This window comes from Delphinus delphis, chromosome 3 (genome assembly GCF_949987515.2).
Source record: "Delphinus delphis chromosome 3, mDelDel1.2, whole genome shotgun sequence".
Classification (NCBI taxonomy): domain Eukaryota; kingdom Metazoa; phylum Chordata; class Mammalia; order Artiodactyla; family Delphinidae; genus Delphinus; species Delphinus delphis.
In genome coordinates, this window is record NC_082685.1 from 57666936 (window position 1) to 57690405 (window position 23470).

A 23470-nucleotide genomic window follows, 5' to 3' on the forward strand; every position below is an offset into this window, starting at 1 on the left:
TTGGCCAAGAAAGGAAGCTGTGGGATTCAGTTTGGTGGACATAAGAGCAAAGTATATAATACTTAGCATAACACTTTTAAAAGGAAAAAAATAAGCAGAAATCAAGAAATTATCAAAGTCTCTTTTACAATTAAGTAATATAACTCTCAATACAGACACCTTTAATTACATGTGTGTGTACTTTACTGTATCTAAATAAAACATTTCTGGAAGGAAATATAACAAAATGTACGGAAAGAAAATGTATGGCTACAGAACAGGAATGAAAGGGGACTCAGGAATGAAAGGGAATAAAAGTATATACTCACTATATACTCTTTTATACCCTTTTAATTTTGAACCATGTAAATATATTACCTATTTTAAGAATTAAAAAAACAGGGACTTCCCTGCTGGCGCAGTGGTTAAGAATCCGCCTGTCAATGCAGGGGACACGGGTTTGAGCCCTGGTCTGGGAAGATCCCACATGCCACGGAGCAACTAAGCCCATGCACCACAACTACTGAGCCCGCGTGCTGCAACTACTGAAACCCGCGAGCCTAGAGCCCGTGCTCCGCAACAAAAGAAGCTACCGCAGTGAGAAGCCCACACACCACAACGAAGAGTAGCCCCCACTCGCCGCAACTAGAGAAAGCCTGCGTGGAGCAACAAAGACCCAAAGCAGTCAAAAATTAAATTAATTAAAATAATAATTAATTTTTAAAAAGAGAATTAAAAAAACAACTTTTTATTACACATAAAGCAATAATGCAGTCATAGGATCGCAGCTCAACAAGAGAGACCTACCTTTTTCAAAACAAGCCTATGAGAGGCAGCAAATGAAACACTTCCCATTACTCTTAGCTTTAATATCACTTCTGAAGCAACTAACCATTAATCCAATAAGCAAGTTCACAGATAACATCTGAAGGCAATTGTTCATATCTCCTAAGTGAAGACTGATGACGCCAGCCAGCCCACGAGCTTCACTTCTAAGTCAGCCCAGCTTAACTACAAAGATTTTTCCTAATAAGATTTTTCTCTTCAGCCATTTTAGAGCTCTAAAAAGAAATAAAGATTATAAACATCAAAGGGAAAAGAAACCTAGACCTCACACTACCTGTTCCAGTGTCTTTTAAATACTATGCAATGCCTAAACTTATTGTTTTGGGTTAATTATTTAACCAGCTCTAGGGTGTGTAAATTCTCTTAAACAGTGAATTAAGATCAGAAAAGATCTTATTAATAAGATCAGAAAAAGTTTTATTCATGACACTATTTTCCTCTGGTGCTAGAAAGACGTTTTAATAAGCTGGAGAGGACAAATAAACATGACTTGTAGAAAATGAACGAGAAAAGAAAGTATATGGATATACTATTGAAATTTTAAAAAATCTATTTCAAACGCAATCATCAAATAAATGCAAACTGGTTGGGAAAGAATAATGGAGAGATTTTAAACAGAGATGCCTATACAAAACTCAATTCAGAGAATGAACGCTGACAATCAGAGCCTCGCTTCCCCATGCCAGATAACTCAGAATTAACTATAAGAAGTATGCCAGACCCAAGCAAAATGTACGTTTTAATAGTAAACAGAACATATTATGAATCTGGGAATAAGGCCACCAACTTCAGGCAAGACAGTTAAAACAAACAGAAAGCAATAAAATAACCTCTGTGACACAGTCAGCAGGGAAACGCTTGCTAAAAATTAATACAATCTTTAGACATTATTACCAGAATGCATATAAAAAAGGGAAAATTCTCCAAATGTATCTGACCATTGCTAAAAGAGAGGAGGGAAGAAGGTAAACGGAGGGAGGGTAGGAATTAAGCTCTTTCTCTCAGCAGAAGGAGAAATGCAACTACTCTAAGAAATCACTGGAAAGCAGGACAGGTAAAAATAAAAAACAGAGGAGTTAAAATTTTAAGCCATTCAAAATTCTAAACTTTATTAGTAATAGTAGTGGTATAGTAGCAGTAGTATGAACAGCAGGGGCTGTTTTACACACTCTCAACCATGCTATGTGTGTAGGCACAATCGCCATCCCCAACTCAGTGTTGAGGCGACTGAGACTGGGGGATTCTGGGTGACTCTTCCTGTTCAGTGCAGCTGTCAAGAAATAGAACAACGGGACTTCCCTGCTGGCGCAGTGGTTAAGAATACTCCTGCCAATGAAGGGGACACGGGTTCGAGGCCTGGTCTGGGAAGACCCACATGCTGCGGAGCAACTAAGCCCGTGCACAACTACTGAGCCTGTGCTCTAGAGCCCGCGAACCACAACTACTGAAGGCCGAGCGCCTAGAGCCCGTGCTCTGCAGCAAGAGAAGCCACTGCAGTGAGAAGTCCGCCCACCGCAACAAAGAGTAGCCCCCACTCGCGGCAACTAGAGAAAGCCCACACACAGCAACGAAGATCCAACACAGCCAAAAATAAATTAATTAAATAAATTTATTTTAAAAAAATAGAACAACAGCACTCCACTGAAAATCCCTTCAATAAGAAACTTATCTTAATGCCAACAACCTATACATATTAGTAAACACAGAGTTCAAACATCTCTGGAGGGAAAACAAAGCTTCAAATTAGGTAGATTTTACCACCCCAGAGGAAGGTCAGTAAATCCCAACTAAGCAAAGAGAATTTTAAAGATACAGAGGAGCCACCTCATTTCTCTCCAGAAACATAGGTAACAGTAAGCATCCCTGACAACTTCACAACTAATGAGAGATACACTAGTTTATACAATGTTTGTCATCTTCAGCTTCTACTTTCAGTCCCAGGTAAAGAAATACCAACTTCATTAGTACCAAGCTCCAAGAAGCAGCAACAGAACCGAGAGCTGCCCCAACAGTTCCTTTCTGTAATTCATTGAAAATTTACTTGGGGCAGCAAAAATATGCTGTCTCCCAGGACAACAATGTAGAGAGAGATTCCCTCCCCAAAATAGGCTTCACAAGCACCTGCCCACACTTATCTGAGGGTGACTGTCTCTACCAAAACACATCTTTCTTACTTCCTGTCACTGTGCCTGAAATTCCACCATCAGCCTCCTCTTTGAGAATCTTCTGTAAGATAAAAAAAAAAGGGGGGGGGGGTGCGGGGGCAAATATCCCCAAACAAAGCAACAATGAAAAGTGGGGAAGAGATTATATTTGACTATTTCAATGGACATTTTAACTAAGGAATTATGACAGCTAAAAATGAATGTTCACAGTTTTTCTCCTAATTTCAGAAAAAGCTTAAGTATTTTTGAAAATCCCTTCTCTCATATGAATGTTTTTGGAGCCTGTTACAGTTTGGTCTGGTAGCAAACATCAGTAGATAAAAGGTACAAACTACCTAGCAAGTTAACATAAATGGAAAACCCTGAAATGAGGTCATTATGGTTAATCTGAACCCTTGTTAGTAATTGTAATTTTATATTATATACACAGAGTGGTGTGAGACTTATTTTATGATTGTATATTTGTTGCTGGTTTCTATGATGTAATTGAACATACTTCTGTGATAAAGCCTTAGGATCACTGAAAGCTGGAAGGAGGCTGCCAACTTTTGCCTACACTTCACAGTAGGTAAGGCCAGCCCCTTGGGTCCACCAAAGTTGATAGATTTGCAGTTTAGCTCTGCAGGGCAGCAGCAAACCCTACAGGATCAGCCATTCTATCCTGGTAGGCGTACCACAAAGACCAGAAACGGCCAGCATAACACAAACATAACAAACAAAAGAGCCATGCTGTTGAGGTACAAATAATAACTCATAGAGAAAAAAAAAGCAAAAATCTATTATAAGCTAACAAAGTAATTAATGTTGCTTTAAACAAGCCAGTTCACCTACAATCTCTGCTACATCTTTTTTGCAATTTCTTCAAGTTCAAGTGGGCGTAGAATATAGCTATGAGATACTAGTATATATTTATGAGTACCATTATTTCTATTAAAATCCCTCTTTGGAATCCATTATATTCCTCTGACAAAAAAAAGTTTTTAATCTAAAAAGACTATAGGGGCTTCCCTGGTGGCACAGTGGTTGAGAGTCCACCTGCCAATGCAGGCGACACGGGTTTGTGCCCGGGTCCAGGAAGATCCCACATGCCGCGCAGCGGCTGGGCCCGTGAGCCACGGCCGCTGAGCCTGCGCGTCCGGAGCCTGTGCTCCGCAGCGGGAGAGGCCACAACAGTGAGAGGCCTGCGTACCGCCAGAAAGATAAATAAATAAAGATAAATAAATAAATAAAATAAAAAGACTATAGAATCTAGAAAAATGGTACATATGAACTTATGTACAAAACAGAAATAGAGACATAGATTTACAGAACAAACATATGGACACCAAGCAGGGAAAGAGGGGCTGGGATGAATTGGGAGATTGGGACTGACATATATACACTACTATGTATAAAATAGATAACTAATGAGAACCTGCTGTATAGCACAGGGAACTCTACTCAATGCTCTGTGGTGACCTAAATGGGAAGGAAATCCAAAAAAGAGGGGATTTATGTATACATATAGCTGATTCACTTCGATGTACAGCAGAAACTAACATAACATTGTAAAGCAACCATACCCCAATTTTTTTTTAAAAAAAAGACTATGTAATTAATATAAAAGCTAATTCATTTTTATAGTTCTTAGAGTTCTAAGATAATCAAATTTCTAGTGATTATATGCAGAATCTTCAAATAAAAAGTCCAAAGTATTTAAAATGTGATAATTTAAGGGCTAACAATATGCATTCTACAGATCCGCCACTTTCTCACAAAGACTAAAATAAAAAATAGTCGCTTTGAAATGATACATGTTCAATCTGATTTCTGAGTTTTTAAATTATTTTTGATTCAACAACCCTTAACTTGACATATTCATAATTTAAATGAAACAGCCACAGAAAATTGCAGGCCATTAGTCTATTCAATACAAAGCCAAGAGATAAAAGAGGCCAACTTTTATGCACTTTTATGTAGGCTTTTTAATTTGGCCAATGTCATTCTGATGGCAATAACTGACACAGGCCCCGTTTCAAAATGGGGAAAACATTCTTTACTTCATATAAGATAGACAAATTGCATGAATCTATATAAAATACAATTTAAAATGATCATCACATCATTAGGATACATACATGAAAAAGCATGTGACTATTTTTAAACACCTTTATTAAGATATGTATATTTATTATGATGTATATTAAGACAATGCATACACAATTCACCCAGGTAAATTAAACAATTTAATATTTTTAAGTATATTCACAGATATATGCAACCACTACCATTAGAATATTTTCATCACCTAAAAAGAAGCTCTGTATACCCTTTAGCTATCACTCCCCCAATCCTTGGATGTGAATATTTAAGTACTAAATTTTAAATATCCGGGACATGGTGACCATACTTGGCTTTAAGTTTTAAAGCTCTAAATTTGTTGTCCTTTTCTTAAAAGTAATTTTTAGTATTCAGTCTAAATTTGCTCCTTAAACCTCCAGAATCACAAATTTATCCATTCTTTTTCAAAAACCTCTCCAGATAATTCCTGTTTGTGAAAAAGGGTACCAAGGCAATCAACTCTTGATTCATCACACATGAATGCACCACTTTTTACCACCTATAACAAACAAAAGTACATAAAAACAAAGCCCACAAACACATTTTAAAATGTGTCTATCCAATACTACCTACATAACAAGTAATTATCCTTATTCTGTGGCACATGCCTTCCTTGGGTTTAGAAAAGTAGAAGTGGGCTCCAAGTCCAACAGTGCCAAACTTAACAGGGCCTTAAAGAATGTTAGACACTCTTTTCTTCCACCCACATTAAATATACACCCCCAAAAACTGTTGATTCACCGGATTTTCGGCTGCCAAAAAAAGTAGACTGGCTTAGTGTTTGACATTTCCTTTTGGCAGTCATTAGTCCTTAATGTGTCGCTGTCTAGAGGCTAAATGGAATAGTTTCATTCTTTCTGCTTTAGCAGATCATTTTCTTGGGCCTGAGGAAATGTATCAAAGGCTAAAACCACCCTACAAGAATGCTGTCAATTGAAGATGTTACAATATAAAAATAATAATGATTAAAACTCCTCTCTCCACAAGCCCCTTATCACTGGAATCTAAACAATACCTTTCTCCATAGGAGCAAATTAAAGGGGAAAAAGCAAACACTTCCCAACACCTCTGTCAGTGAGCTACCCACTAACGGGAAAAGAGGACTGCTTCTAGCTAGTCTTGCTTGTAAAATGGTTCCTTAATGACTCTTCAGGACTTCCCCAGTGGTCCAGTGGTTAAGACTCCACGCTTCCACTTCAGGGGGCATAGGTTCAATCCCTGGTCAGGGAAGTTCCACGTGCCATGCTCGGTGCAACAACAACAAAAAAAGGCTCTTTGTTCCCACCAAGCCAAGAGGTTTGCCATTCCCTGCACACTAATTAATTCCTGATTCTAAATCTATTATTGTTTCTCCCTTCGCCCACTCTTCAATGCCAATCAATGCCAACCTTGTCTGTCTTTGCATATCTATTTAATATAAGTTTTATACTTGCTCCAGTGCTTTATAATAATAAAATAATTTTATTTGTGCTTTTCTTTAAAAAACTTCATTGCACCAGCATTATCTCGTATAAACCAGAACTCCTCATTCTGATTTCTGCCGACAAAAAGAGCACTAAAAAAGGAAAAATAATAGAAACAGTACATAGAATGTTTATATTCAAATAAGGTTTTCTCTAGCTAGAGACAATGTATTTTCATAATCAACAGCAAAAGCAAGGAATCTGAAATCATCGTGGCCAAGAAAATACTGTTTAAGCCACCTAAAATTGTGCTAAGGCAACTTCTTAATTAATATGAAATCTACAGAAGTCGTACCACCACCCTCTTGAAAAAGTGAAAGCCCTAATTACTGCCATTTATTAAATTCCATTCAATCAAAGTTTAGTGAACAACAAGGAAACATCACTACTAAATTATACAACAGTCAAGCAGGTAAGAAACAGAAAACTTCTTACTATACATGATAGAGCTTTAAAACTATGATTCAGGGGAGGGCAATAGCTCTGATAATGCTTCAGGCAGTAGATTATGGAATGCCTAGATGATTAGGCAATGATCAATTCTGACCTTCTAAAAAAGTGTTTACTAACAATTTAGCCAAGAAAACTCTGCATCGTCCAATGACTATACTAGGTACACTCCTTTTTGGAGAATCAAGGAACTCAAATCAAATACAGTGACAAAGCGTTTACTTCAAGGACACATGCACAAAACCCAAGCACAGCTGGGCAACCAGCCTCAGGAAGGCCATACAGGAAGAACAGGATCCTCCTCTTAGCTGCTTGCACCCTTCTCCAACCTCAAATACCTGACCCAATGTTACCCTCTATGCTGCCTAACTAATTCATAGCTGCTGCCCACCCACAAATTCACTTTGCCATGACCCCTCACGACCCTGACTCTACTTAATGGCATAATTTCCTACTTCAGTTTCCATTTACTAACTGCATCGTTTTCTCATTATTTTCCCATACAAATTCCCAAGAGAATCTAATTGGCCTAAGAACTGCGGACTGAGAAGGGGGCTGGAATAGAATAAAGCAATCTGTTCGAGAGGTTGCAAGACAGACAAATGCCTTCAGAAGGGCTGTACACATTGCAAAGACTATGCCCTTAAACATCTAATATGCTGACATCTACTCAAATAACCATAATGATAAGAGCTGTCTTTTTTTAACCTTTTATTATGGGATTTTCCAAACATTCAAAAGGATTAAGAAGACTAAAATGAACTTCCTTATGCAACATCACCAAGTTTTCCCAGCTATCAACTTTCTGCTTTCTTGTGTCATTTATAACACTTCTGTTAGTTTTGGGGTGGAGTATTTTAAAACAAATCTACAACATCATGTCATTTCATAAGGGATTCCCCTTGAATCTATGTTCATCTCTTGATGTTCAAATCTTGTCAAATGTTGAGGGTTAAAAGAACTATCACTTGTCCAAAACCTCAAATTGCAAACATATAGTTACTGACGTTTATCATCATAACCCTAAAACTTATGTGATTTTTTTTTTTTTTTTTTTTTTTGCCGCACTGCTTGGCTTGCAGGATCTTAGCTCCCTGACGAGGGATCGAACCTGGGCCCTGGCAAGGGAAGGGTGGAATCCTAACCACTCAGCCAACACAGTATTCCCAAACTAATGTAATTCTTGATTCGGAATGGTTTTAAGAAAATAGCTAATTTTGCACTAGCTGAGAAAACCAACTCAAAAAAAAAAATAGTTTGTTTCTAGCTCTAGAGTTTGCCAAAATGACAGATCTGTAGACAGCAAGTAAGAGCTAGTCAACGGAGTCAGTTTTAACAAACACTGTGATTAGAATTCCACTTTTTAAATGGAATTTTTTTCTGAATGCTACAAAGTTTGATACTGCTTTGAAAAAAAATCCAACAAACGTATTCCTAATGTTTTGAAGTCCATTTCCTGAGTTAAGAAATTTTGATAGCCTAAGAAAAACCGGCTTTGAAAAGGTCAAGGGGACAGGGGGTTCCTTTATCACAAAAGAAATCACTAAATAAGCGTATATATAAACAACCAACTTTTAAAAACCAAACAATTTTCCAGTATATAATGGCTTTATCTTTTTTTCACCAACATAGAATCTTAAAAACAACATAGGGACTTCCCTGGTGGTACAGTGGTTAAGAATCCCCTGCCAATGCAGGAACACGGGATTGATCCCTAGTCCAGGAGGATCCCACATGCCACGGAGCAACTAAGCCTGTGCACCACAACTACTGAGCCTGCGTGCCACAACTACTGAAGCCCGTGTGTCACAACTACTGAGCCCACAAGCTGCAACTACTGAAGCCTGAGCACCTAGAGCCTGTGCTCTGCAACAAGAAGCCACTGCAATGAGAAGCCCACGCACTGCAACGAAGAGTAGTCCCCACTTGCCGCCAACTAGAGAAAGCCCACGCGCAGCAACGAACGAAGACCCAATGCAGCCAAAAAAAAAAAAAAAGCAACATAAACAAATAGGTCTACTTCCCAGCAACAAGTGAATTTATTGTTATGAGCTTTAAAGATTACAGTTGGGTATCACTGGTCAAATACTTACGATTTTTCTTATAAAATATTGCAGGTTATTTTACACCAGGGAATAATAAGCAATGTTCATATAGACACAAGAACAAGGCCAAGTCAAAACATAAATCTTTTTATTCCTAGAAGATGAGTTTCTTATTTGAGTCTGCAAAACCAATAATTCTCCCTCAAAGCAGGGAGAATTAATTCAGGACAAGTATGCTCCGGAGTTAAATTTAAAGGACAATTATCAGGGAAGCCTTGAAATCAGATGCCACACTGCATTCTATACGGTAGACTATTACAAACTGCAAATTACAAATCCCAAAGTTAGAATATCTGCAACTGGAGTAAAACCAGGAGGCCAATCATTCCAACACATCTGAAAATAATCCTTGTAAGACAATTTACTGACTAGATGTTATTTTAGCATAAAGCAACTCAAATGCAATGTCTTCCTTAACAGTGTATCTCCAAATCATACCATTATGAAAAGGTCATATGCCATTTTCAGAGAATGACCAAACAAAATCAGTTCTCAGCAGTCTCTGGTTCTAAATATTGAATATTCCACTTTATTTATTTATTTATTTATTATTTTTTGTGTGTGTGGTACGCGGGCCTCTCACTGTTGTGGCCTCTCCCATTGTGGAGCATAGGCTCCAGACGCACAGGCTCTGCGGCATGTGGGACCCTCCCGGACCGGGGCACAAACCCGTGTCCCCTGCATCGGCAGGCAGACTCCCAACCACTGTGCCACCAGGGAAGCCCCTGAATATTCCACTTTAAAATAAATAAGTTATTGGGTGACTGTCAAGTACTTATTTAGCAGTCATCAGATGTGATCACAGATAAAATAAACAGAAAAAATAAGGTTATTTGCTCAGAGAAGAAAAATATCACATTCCATAGACTTTAAATTAACCCTTCTAATTTTATGACTAAGAAATATGAAAACCATAGTAATTTTCAAGAGAGCAGGCCTGAAATCACAGAAGAGAAAATTTCCTGGCAGCCAGGGCTATACCTGTCTCTGGCAAAGATAGTTTGGAAACTCAAGGAGTTTTATTAACTACCTTAAGTCCTCTAAAACACCCAATTTTTAAAAAAAATTTTTTAAGATCAATGGACAGAAAATATTAGGGTAGAAAGTTATGATTGATAAGCTTCTAATTTTACATGTCTGTCACATATGGGCATTCTAGATAAACAGGCTTATTTTATAAGCAATAAAATGCCTACTTTGCTACATTTAAACAATGACACTATTTTAAAAGAATCAATTTATTATCAACATATGACAACTTTGCCAAAGGTAAAAAGAATAAATGAGAAAGAAGGAAGTGTATTATTAATTTCCTAAAACGATACCAATTTGCATGTATTTATAGCACTTTCTAGTTTTATGTTCAAGTCAAACATGGTATCCCCTTCCCCTTCCACACTCAAATGGCGGGTGGCGGAGGAGATCCTCTGTCAGCTGTGATTAGATGCTTGAACTACAAGATCATGCAGACTTGTGGGTGGAGACTGCTGCTTTGGCTCTTTGCTATAGACAGAGCAAGGAACGGAGCTATCACACAGAGCTGAGAAGAATCTGCCACAAGAGACAGGAGAGCAGCCTCGGTCACTGCCTATCCAGATCTCTGTTCACCTTGTTCTTGGCTACACATCATTTAATGCTCTTTTGTCTCAAGGCATTTTTTGCATTACCACCACCCATTATCCCATTTTCTTCATTTTGCTTGGTCTTGAGTGGTTCTCTGTGCCCTCTAACAAAGTCAGGTAGAGGGGCAGCTATTAATGACCCTGTTTTACAGCTGAGAAAGCAGCTCAGGGGGAGGCTACTTGATCAAGCTTTAGCGATGCCTATTCGATGTAAGCATTACTGTCCACCATCCATGGCATCACGTATGATGAGGACCATCAGAAGTAGCTCTGGACTGATAATCAGAAGGCTTAATTCTAATCTTAACTACTCTTACCTGGGTATGATCATAGCCAAGTTACCTCTAGTTTCAGGCTGTTTTGAAAATAGGTGGTTGGTTTTAGCTCTGGTTAAGATGGGGTAAACATTTTCCACCCTGTCTATCCTACTGAATGCAACTAAAAACCCTGGAGAGAATACATAAAGTAGCAATCTGAGAACTGAAATGAGAAAGAGCCAAATCCACAATTACAGTTGGCAGACAGGGCTATAACTGTCTCAGTAACTATTAGAACAAGCAGACCCTAAATAAACAAACAAATAAATAAGCAATCAAGGTATGGAAGTACTGAACCAATTCAATCAACCAATGCCATCAACCAAGCGGATCTAACTGACATTTATAGAACACTCCATCCAGCAACAGCCAAAACACATAGCCAAGTGCAGACAGAACATCACAAAGATAGCACCACTGGGTCATAAAACAAATCTCAATAAACAATTTAAAAAACTGAAATCATGCAAAGTATGTTCTCTGACCAAACTGAATTTGAATTAAACTAGGAATCAGTAACAGAAATTTAACAAGAAAATCTCCATATACTTGGAAATTAAACAACATACTGTACTTCCAAATAATCCACTGGTCAAAGAGGAAGACTCAAGGAAAATTTTTAAATATTTTGAACTAAACAAAAATGAAAATACAAAATATTGAAATTTATGGGATGGAGACAAAGTAGGGCTTATATGGAAGTCTGCCCTAAATCTTTACATTTAAAAAGAGGAAAGATCTCAAGCCAATAACCTAATTTCCCACCTCAAGAAACTAGAAAAATTAGAACAAAATAAACCTAAAGGAAACAGAAGAAACAATGAAGAACAGAAATCAGTGAAATTGAAAATAACAGAAAAATCAATGAAACCAAAAAAAGCTGGTTCTTTCAAAGGATCAACAGAATTGATAAACCTATAGCCAGACTGGCAAAGAAAATAAAGGAGGCAGATACAAATTACCAACACTAGAGAATATGGCTACAGACTCCCCACAAACACTAAAAGGATAATAAGAGAATGCTACAAACAACTTTTGCATATAAAACTTGACTAACTGGATAAAATGGACCAATTCCTTAAAAGCCACAAACTTCCAAAATTTATCTAAGAAGAAATATATAACCTAAATAATCTCACATCCGTTAAGAGAAATTGAGTTTGTATTTTAAAACCTTCAAAAAATTAGCTGAAAAAAAAATTAGTTGGCTGGACTAGATTAAGGCTTGGCAAACTTCTGTAAAGGGCCAGATACCAAATATTTTGGGCTTTGGGGGCCATTCCATCTCTGTCACAGCTACTCAACTACGCGACTGCAGTGGAAAAGCAGTCATAGATTGTAAGTAAACAAATGGGCATGGCTATGTTCCAATTAAATTTACAAAAACAGATGGCAGGCAAGACTTTACCAGAGAAGTTTAATTTGTCAACCCTACACTATGATAACTAATGTCACTTCAAAATTCTAAAATGTATAATTCTATATTTCCATGGTCAAAAATCACTGACAAATAGTTCAAGAAAAGGATAATGCAAGTACTATCACACAGAGATAACTGACTCTGTTTTGACCAAGACTTTCTAGAAGTATATATTGTAGTAAACAAAAAACCCTCCCAGACAACTCACCACTTCAAACTAGTCCTGAATGAATCATTACCTCAAAGACGACTCACCTTATTAACGTGAAAAATCTTCAGTGTTCTCAAATTAATAGTACTTTGGAAATAAGCAGAGTATATGATTATGAACAAAGCCTAAAAATCCATGACACATAAAACTAAGGGTCTAAGTTTATTTCTAAACTTGTGTCATAATGACCATAAGAAACATTGCCAAAAATGTGGGAGGAACTACAGAAGAAAATTTATATTGCCTATTATCCCACCACCCAGTGATAATTACTAATATTCTGATATATTCAGAGATTACTACCGTTTAATTTAGACACATTTTTTTAGATATAAAAGCTCTTCAAGCCCGCCTGACATCTAAAAAGCATAAATTAATACCAAGGACAGTCTAACAGCAGTCTCCTGTAGGCTAAAACCTGATGCATCTGCAGCCTGACGCTGGGCAGGCTTCGGGGTCTGCCCTATCATCCTGATTTCTAGAGACCATTCTACTACTGTTCCATTAAGCCAGCGCCATTTTATCTAATATATAAACATGCATCTTTCTGCATATAAAAGGTTAGGAACTTGCCTGTTAAATACTGCAATCCATAATGCCAGAGTGGCATATACAGGAAGCACCTCAGGCCTCTTAAAAAGCAACATAAAATATAACTAGGGTGAGATGTCCTCCTCAGACTTAAGTAGTTCTCTTAAACCTCTCATTTCACACCACAGAAAATCACACAATTTTTGACAAAGAAGCTTTCCAAATTAAATAAATGCTAATGTCAAGAGGACTAAGTCCTAAACATGCTCGAATTCTGCATTCAATGAAACTTCTATTTATACCTAAATTCTCCAAATATGCTAGGCAGCTCACCGAAAAGCTTACACCAGCAAATCAATAAAATCATATAGCTACAGAACTATGGACTAGCAATACAGGCAAGAGTCTACTGCAGGGGCTTCCCTGGTGGCGCAGTGGTTGAGAGTCCGCCTGCCGATGCAGGGGACACGGGTTCATGCCCTGGTCCGGGAGGATCCCACATGCCACGGAGCGGCTGGGCCCGTGAGCCATGGCCGCTGAGCCTGCGCTTCCGGAGCCTGTGCTCTGCAACAGGAGAGGCCACAACAGTGAGAGGCCCTGCATACCACAAAAAAAAAAAAGAGTCTACTGCAGGAAACCCAAGGGTTCACACAAAGATGAAAATCATAGCATATCATATAACAAAACTCAGGCCCTGTAGCTGCACATCAGAGCCAACTGAAACATCTATGACACTCAAGTAACTCCAGAGAGTCTAGCTTGGGAGAATACTCTAAAAAAGCTTTCTCTTCTTGTTCAGCTCACTTCAAGCAGCTATACCAGACCTGGGTTTACCTTATTTAGTGTGAAGTATTTAACTTCAGTAATAAATTTCAGTAATAAATTTCATTTATAAAGCTATACAGTGAAAAAACCCATGATTATTAAAAGATGATGATGTAAAATCGTATTTGCTGACTTACAAAGATACACTATGATAAAAGTAGTAAGCATTCAGATTTTCAGGTCACAGGGATCTGAGTTCAAATCTCAGCTATATGAGTATTTTTGAGCAAGTAACAATTCAATAGGGTTATTATGGAAGTCAAACAGGTAATAACGTATGTCTCTCAGCACAATGGCTAGTATATGGTAAGCAGTATAATAGTAAAGACAATCCTTATTTCTGTTGTCAAAAAAGAAGAAACAGTAAGAAAAGAACAGATAAATGTGTACATACACACATAGAATGAACTCTGGAATGCTATATACCGAAAATGGTGATATATAATGAACAGAGAACTTTATAATCAGAAGAAAATCAACCTATTCTAATTTTGAAAATAAGAAAATGCAGCCACAAAATAATGCAGTTAACAAGCTCTTCGAAGGAGTCCTTCAAAGGCTTGGAAGCTTTGGCTCCGCAAAAGTGGTTCCAGGAAAGCATTTGCAAAACTGAGAAGAGATTAGCATCTAGATTAAGTGCTTCCCCTCACTGCAATAACAATATATCTTTGAGAGTGAACATTAACTGCACCTTATTCATATATTCCATATCTAACTATTATCCAAATCAGATAAAAATTTTATACCTGATATGCTAACATAATCAAACCCCTGAAATACAGGCCCAGTCCAATACAAAAAATGTCCAGTTACTTCATTACTCTTTTAGGATCCTACAACCTCCAACGTTTCTGGGCAAGAGCAAAGATAAAATTTAACCTTAAGCAACATCATCCTCACCTGGTCCTAAGCTGTACCAATTTTCTTCTGCCTAAAACTAGTTTAAGGTATAAAAAATACAAGCTACAATAGCTACTATGTAAGTTACCATTCTGGACACTGAAGGAAGAAGTTGGGACTTCCCTGGTGGTCCAGTAGCTAAGACTCCGTGCTCCCAATGCAGGGGGCGGGGGTTCGATCCCTGGTCAGGGAACTAGATCCCACACACTTCAACTAAAGATCCCACATGCAGCAATGGAGATCCCGCGTGCCACAACTAAGACCCAGCACAGCTAGCTCAATAAATTAATTAATTTTTTTAAAAAAGGAAAAAGTTGATGCTTAACTCTTATCTACTCCCCTTAGCTGGTTGGTTACCCAGTAGTCAGAATTATCCAAGAGAAATATAATACAAGCAAGAAACAAAAACTACATATATAATTTAAAACTTTCTAGTAGCCATAAGTAAAAAGAAACACGTAAAAACTAAGAACAGATTTTATTTAACCCGATATATCCAAAATATTATCAATGAGATACTACTGAGATATTTACAGCTTTTTCAGTGCAGTAAGTCTTGGAAATCTGGTATATAGTTTACACTCACAGCACATCTCAAATTGGACCTGTCACCTATTAAGTGCTCAATAGCCACATATGCCTACTGGCTACCACACTGGATGGAACAGAGCTAAAGCTACTCAAGCCCAAGGCATGTGTTTCTTCTCACCAATTATAAATTCTAATTCTAGTCAGTCAGCATATGACCATGAACTGCTGGACAAGATTGCTCAGGTCAAAACCAAATGGAATTCATTTCAAAGACTGAGGGTCATTTATGTTTCAAACACTGCATTAAGAGTTTTCAGATTGGGGTCAGGGGGAGGGGGGTTAAAGTGGAGAGTTTTGTTCATTTGTTTTTTGAGGGGAATATGAGTGTGATAAAAGAGACAAATAAGTTTGGTCCCAATAAATTCTACTGCAGTACTGGGAAAAACTCAAAGCACATGCCCTAACAAAGGGAGAAAGGACCACATTAAGGATCAGCATATCCCTTAGCAGAATGAATAGTGTGAAAGAAAGAATTCAGCTGTACCAGGTACAGAGCTCTTCAGAAGGAGATTTTTCAATGGCATTGAAATACTATCTTCAGAGTATTATAACACAGAACTGGTCTCCAAAGTCAACTACACATTTAAGAAACAGAAAGTTTAACCTATTAAACTAGTAGTTTGTTTTAACCCATTAACCTAATTGTTTGTTTTTTTAATTTTGTTCATTATTTTTTTTTACTATGTTTATCGTATAACATAACATTTACCATCTTAACCAATATTAAGCATATAGCTCATAGGTCTCAAGAACATTCACATTATTGCGCAACCATCACCACATCCGTCTCCAGAACTTTTCACTTTCTCAAACTGAAGTTCTCTCCCCATTAAACAGTAACTCCACATTCCCATCTCCCCCAGCGCCTGGCACCCCCATTCTCCTTTCTGTCTCTATGAATTTGACAACTCTAGGAACCTCATGGAAGTGGATCATACAGGATTTGTCCTCTGTGTCTGGCTTATTTCACTCAGCATAATGTCTTCCAGGTCCACCCATGTTGTTGCACCATTAACCTAATAGTTTGAATGTTATACGAATATTTTGTGTCTATGCGGAGAACATTAAGAGGGTTAAAACTATTTTAAAATTTAAAAACACTCTGCATACAAGAACGGAGACAAACTGGAAATACATATACCTAAATGTTAATAGTAATGGTGGGTCAACAATTTAATGCACATGTATGATTTTCAACTACAAAAAAATAAACAAAGTGGCAATAACTTTTTTCAAATTCAATTACATTTCACTTTAATTTCAATCCATTCACTTTTTTTTTTTTTGGCCACACCCCGCAACACGTGGAACTTCCCCAACCAGGGATTGAACCTGCACTCCCTGAAGTAGAAGTGTGGGGTCTTAACCACTGGACCACCAGAGAAGTCCAATCCATTCACTTTTTTTTTTTTCAATCCATTCACTTTTAAACCCATCCAAGCTGTTTTTCTTTCTCTAGAATCCTCATAGGCAGAGTAACCTTAGGCTGATGGAGCAAGAACAAATTAAACATAACCACAATAACTACATTTCATTTCAAGGAAAGCTGGAAGTCATTTGTGAAACAAAGATCTACTGAACAGTCAAAAACCCTCTGCTGTCAGGCATCTGAAGCATTTCCATAATGTTTAAGTAAGTAGGGGTCAAATGCATTACCCTTAACATCAGTATCTCTTAGAGCATCATACAGTAAGTTAGTGATAGATCTAAGACTATCTATCTCTAACTCTTCAAACTACAATGCAAGTAGAAGCATTAAGGCTGCTGGCCTCCTGGCCCTTGGAGCCTTTAAAAGGGAGTTTGGCCCTCACCCTATGATCTAACATATCACTTCCATTCACTGCTATTTCAGAGTATTAATTTTTTCCAAAAATGTCATCTGTATACCGAAAGAGCTAAAGGAAGTAAGGGTAAATCACCCATGGCCTCCTCCCCCATAACCCTCTAGAATGTAAGGTCAATAAGGGCAAGGATCTTTGTTTTTTCCACTAATATATCCCTAGTACCATGAATATCCCAAACTGTTCACTTTACCCATTCTCCCAATTCAGCGTGAGTTCGTTAAGCAAGCACCTATTGAGTATCTCTACTACCATTATACTAGACCCTGAAAGAATATTTTTTAAATAGTTCCCATCTTTCAAAAGCTTAAAACCTAGTTGCAGAAATTACATGGATATAGGAAATACAGTTGAGCAATGATTCAAGGAAGTAAACAATTGAGCGCAAAACTTCAAGCTACAAAGAAATAATGTAGAATGGTGTAGTCTGAAATGGCCTTCAGCAAAGAGATGGGGGGGAAATGTGGGCCTTGAAGGAAGGGCAGGTTAGGTTTAAACAAGTAGGAAGGGAATTTCAATAACACAATGAACAATGTCCTACTGAAGGCATGAGCTCAGACTGGCCTGAGCAGGCAGAACAAACTGAAGTGGAGAAAGTGAATACAGCCTGGAATAAGACAACAGCAGTGGAGACAAAAAAGGACAAATGCAATAAACCATCGTAGCACTTTCTCCACCTTAACTGCACATTGGAATCTCCTGGGGAACTTTTAAAAATACTGATGCCTGGAACTCAATTTGGTGATTCTGACTTAATTTGGGTACAACCTAGACATCAGGATTTCTAAAAGTTTCTTTTTCAGAAAAAGCTTTTTTTTTTTTTTTTGGCTGCGTTGGGTCTTCGTTGCCGCATGTGGGCTTTCTCTAATTGCAGTGAGCAGGCTTCTCATTGCAGTGGCTTCTCTTGTTGCAGAGCACCGGCTCTAGGCACGCGGGCTTTGGTAGCTAGAGCACGCAGGCTCTAGAGCACAGGCTCAGTAGTTGTGGCGCACGGGCTTAGCTGCTCCGCGGCATGTGGGATCTTCCCGGACCAGGGCTTGAACCCATGTGCCCTGCCTTGGCAGGCAGATTCTTAACCACCGCGCCACCAGGGAAGCCCCCCAGGGATTCTAATGTGCATCCAAAGTTAAGAATCATTGCCTTATCCCACCAACTGTACATTCTGGAAAAATAAAACTTTATTAAATTTTAAAAAGAAAAAGAATCATTGCCTTAGAGGAAACACCAATGTAACTTGATAAGTGGCAACACAGGATGAAGAAGGAAGGCTCAAGAAATTACAAGATTTTTTTAAAAGTATGTATCTAGGGGCTTCCCTGGTGGTGCAGTGGTTGAGAGTCTGCCTGCTGATGCAGGGGACACGGGTTCGTGCCCCGGTCCGGGAAGATCCCACCAAAAAAAAAAAAAAAAAAAAAAAAAAAAAAGTATGTATCTATAAAAATCATGACATGACTGAGAGAACCCAGGAAATGAAAAAAAGTAAAAATACGTGAACCTTTCTGGATTTTACCACTCTGTCAACAAAGTTCTAAGTACTGAACCAGTTTTAATTAATCCAGACTGTCTCAATTCTCCACATACCATAATTATTTATCTAATATTTTTCAAAAGAAATAATCAAAACTTAAAGTGAATCATTTTTTTAAAATCAAGGTAAAGCTCAATACAAAGATTATAAAATAAATACTCCATTCCAGCTAGAAATAATCTCATCCTCCTTGCAATCCCCATGGTATTTTAGTAGTACCTATGATGGTACTCCCAATAAATGTTCTGTAGAGATGCTGTATGTTTCAGAAGGGAGGGATCAATGCCTCATTCCTCCTTTTACACAGCACACTACTCTGCAGATGACACATACTCAATATGAACTGAGTGACAGGAAGATACTGCCGGTGAAGTTCTGTCACTGGAGGTTCTAACTGTTCTTGAATGCTTCATAAATAAGCAAAAATCTATCCCTAGTTGATTCTGCTTCTTGCAGACCCTTTTACCATTCTAAGCTTTCTTCAAATGTGCTTCATTGCCCTCCCCCTTTATCCTCACTCCATCACTTTTTGACAGGACACAGCCTGATCACTGTTATGTGAGTCAATTCAAGGAAACTAAATATTTTTATCTTTAGAAGAAATGTGTTCAGAAATCATCTTCTAAAATATATTTCTGAATACTAAGAGAATTTCTTTCAAAACCCCCACCATAATCCTTAAATTTCAGCCTGACATCAATCACTGTTCTAGTTTTCACTTACATAATAAAATGTTATGTAAGAGTGCTGTTATGGTCTCCTTATCTTCAGTATAAATGAGTATCTCCCACCATTACTTACATCCATGGCGCAAAATAGAAAGTACTTTTTGTCTGGCATTCTGGGGAGAATCTAGGAGGTACCTCATGATCAGAGATGGCTAGTCCAAGATGTGACCAACCCCAAGACTCAAAGAATATCTTTTAGACTGGTTAGGAAACTCTAGTATGGAGGAATGAGAACAGATTTATCACATACTCTTCCCCACAAAGGCTGTTTTTAAAGTGGTTTCCCAATCATAACTGCATTGGACACTTTCGTACCACTTCAGCACACGATAGTAGATAACTGATTCACATACATGCCATGAGTCTTTGTTTCCCTGAGCCAGTCTTCAAATTATTCATTTTTTTATATTTTCTGATTTTCAGGCTTATATATGCATTTTTAAATGTGTCCCACATTTTCACTGTGACTTATCAACCACTTTTTCCATTTGATTTAACTAAGCCTCTAATCTCATTTTTCTGAGGTAGACTGCATACGATCAAAACATGGCAATGGCTTAAAAAAATTCAATATGCTTCACTAATTTCACAATATGGTAGAAACAAGATAAACAAAGGAAAGCATTCATCTTCACCCTAGGAATTCCATCATGACTCACCATTATATGTTCACTTATATAAGAATATAAGTGAACAAACAAGATGTATGGCAAATGAACAAATGAGAAAGTACCAAGGAGCTTTTTGTGAAAACTATTAAATAGGGAAAAATCACTAGTGAGAACTAATCTGCATTGTCCTTCTTCCCTTTAAAATGATTTTATATAATTTTTATTTAATTTATTCCTTCTTTGCCACAGTAAAATACTGGGTACAAGGTCTAAACTACACTAACCCTAAACCAGCATTAAATAACTGGAATGAAAGAAGTATTAGGGAAGGAAAAAAGAAGACATTAACAATACAGAAAAGAAATCAACAGATACAGTATTTTCTATGACAAAAAAATTGTCAGGTATCCAATTTCACAGCACTGGTTTTTAAACACAAACCTTAAAAATTAAAAAACACTACTCAGTTCACCTAATACACCTCTCTACTTGGCAATTACTTACTCTTATAGCACTGCACATGGCTTATTCAAATAACTTCATCAACTATGAATATTTTCAGCATTCCATTTTGCCCAAAATTAGATGGCCACCTACATGTGATAATGGAATTTTAGGGGCATTGAAGGTTACTATCCCTAGTAGACACATGCTGAAATATTTAGGTGAAGCAATACAATGTCCGCAACTTACTTTCAAATGTTTCATAAAAATAAAAAAGGTTGTATATGTGTATATATACATATACATGCATATATTTATACACACAAACATGCACATGTATTTACATGTTAATTGGTGAATCTAGATAAAGGGTTGATGGGTGTTCATTATATGATTTCTGTAAGTTTAAAATTTTTCACACCAAAATGTTGGGCAGAAAGGGGGCACTACAGAAAGCCATTTATCCATTCCTTGAAAAATTTTACTCCACCCAAGAGTCAAGAAGCTAAAAACATATTTGACATATATAGTTAAAACATATTTGACATGTATAGTTAAAACATGTATAGTTAAAAGACCTCTTAACATGTATAGTTAAGACCCAACAATTATTATGGAAAACTCCTGTTACTTCAAAGAAAAGTTCTGAAAAACACCTCAGATCCAACATCTGCTATAGAAAATTCCTCTTACTCACATTGCCCATGTACTCCGAGAGCAGGTCCTGCAAGGCCTGGCGGACAGCATTACACTCTGCCACGATTCTCTCACGCCGGTCATCACGTGTGCAGGATGAATCAGCCATCAGGGCAGCCCCACTAATGATGCTTTCCAGGCGCTCCTCCAGGGAAGGCCTAAAGCGCTCCTCGCTGAAGCTCAAGGGGTCCACAATGATTTGTTTCTGCAAAGGAAGCATTATTGAATGCTAGTGTAATCTCTATCCCCTCCAATATTCAAGAAGGTGAGGAAAGTGTTGATTAGGAACACCAATATATAACATAAAAATTCCAATGCCTGAAACAAAGTTATACTTCTTGGCAGATGAGGGGCATCCCACACAAGTTGGCCTATGGTGGATTACTTCTCAAAGAAGACGCTGGAAGCAATACTATCCAGCGGAATGGGGCCTGAATAAGGTACAATACCACAAATGCAAACAGAAATATGTCGGCATAAAAATCATGTTCACATTACTTAATCTGAACATCTAAAGGTCAGCCTATGCAGTAATAGTAAGTTACCAAATGAGAATTACAAGGAAAATAAACATTAGCACTCTTGTTCTTTTCTATGTACTGAGTATAAAACTGCTACACGACGTTAGCAGAACTGTTTCACCACAAAAAATAAATAAAAACAAAACACTGACTTCTGTCTTCAAAGTTTCAGAAAGTAATGAATTTATAATCAATTTCAATTTTCTTCATCTTATACATTTCATTAAAGCTTATAAACAATTCAGTCTCAAATTTATCCTGTTAATTCCAAACTAGAGACTTGCTTTGCTGAAAGACCTCCAGGTATTCTGTAAGAGATGACAGGAACCTGTCCCAACAAAGCCACTCTCTGAGGTACAACTGCCCGCAAAAGAATAAATCCTTCTTCTGTCTTCCCTTCACTCCCCTGACTCCACTTAAATCCAGCTTTACCACTGATGAGTGAGGTCAGGTCACAAGTAAGCTATAGGTACTAGGTCAAACATCAACACCCCCAGGACAAGATCTACTGGCCTTCCTCAAACTTCTCCACTTGATACAATTTATCCTTACACCAATAAATGTCTGTACAAATATTTTGCCTTTAATTTTTCTTTATACTAACTATGCTCTTATTGATCTCAGTTTAAATGCCAAGTTTTTTCTCTAAAAAAAGCTTGCCCTTTTCCAATAAGTACACGTCTTCTTTCCCTTCCAAAGAACCGTCAGTTTCAAAATTAAACATACAATTCCTTCGGTTTATTATTAACCTACACTTTAGCTGATTATTTTTTTACCAGATTAAGTTACTGCAGTATTTCTCTGGTCAAAACTGAATACATAACATCTTCTTCTCAATGACCAACAGGAATGAAGAATGAATGGTCAAAGAATTTTAACATAGAGTCATAGAACTTCAACAGACCTGTAACCGTTTAGTCCAACCCTGTCATTTTATGAATGAAGTTTCACTGTAGCCTTAAGAGGTTAAGTGACCTCTGATAGACATTACTCAACTTAGGGCAAAATGTAATCTGTACCGCCTTGAAGGGGGCAGTACCTAATACTACCAAATTTGAAGGGGAAAAACAACAGTGCCAGTTAATTGTAAGATATATCTTAAGAGTTTGCCATAAAGTCATTTAATGTTTAAGGCTCCAGGGTAAAAATTCAGTTCTAACATCATGGTCTTTAGGCTTAATACTGTCTTTACCCAAGACAAAGTAAAGGGGTGAGACAAAGGAAAGAAAAGTAAAGACCAGAAAAAACTGTTAAAATGCACTCCATTATATTGATTCTATACCTCAAAGCACTCCTGCTAATGAAAGGATGCTGGTCACCTGGAAGGCAATTTTCCCTTATGTTAATTAAAAAAAAAAAATAACATAACAGTTGGTCTAAAAAAACAAACAGAAAAAAAACCACTTTAAAAAAAATCTTAAACTGCTGCCATCTACTGGAAGCCATGAGGCATTGTGGGTAGGAATTTAAAACCATAAAACACACGCCCAAAAATTAAGATTAAAGTTGATACATAGGATAGTGTATACACAGAATATATACACAGAACAGATCTGGGGCATCATCTATAAAAGGT

At 37.5% G+C, this 23470-nt stretch overlaps 1 protein-coding gene across 1 annotated transcript in view; it reads right to left on the reverse strand.

The window, feature by feature from the left end:
* The window catches only part of CTNNA1 (catenin alpha 1), a 178262-nt gene that overhangs the window by 83347 nt on the left and 71445 nt on the right, over positions 1-23470 (reverse strand). Inside the window, exon 7 of the mRNA XM_060008762.1 lies at positions 21375-21578. Coding sequence (XP_059864745.1) covers positions 21375-21578 — 204 coding nt within the window. The remainder of the gene's footprint in view (positions 1-21374; positions 21579-23470) is intronic.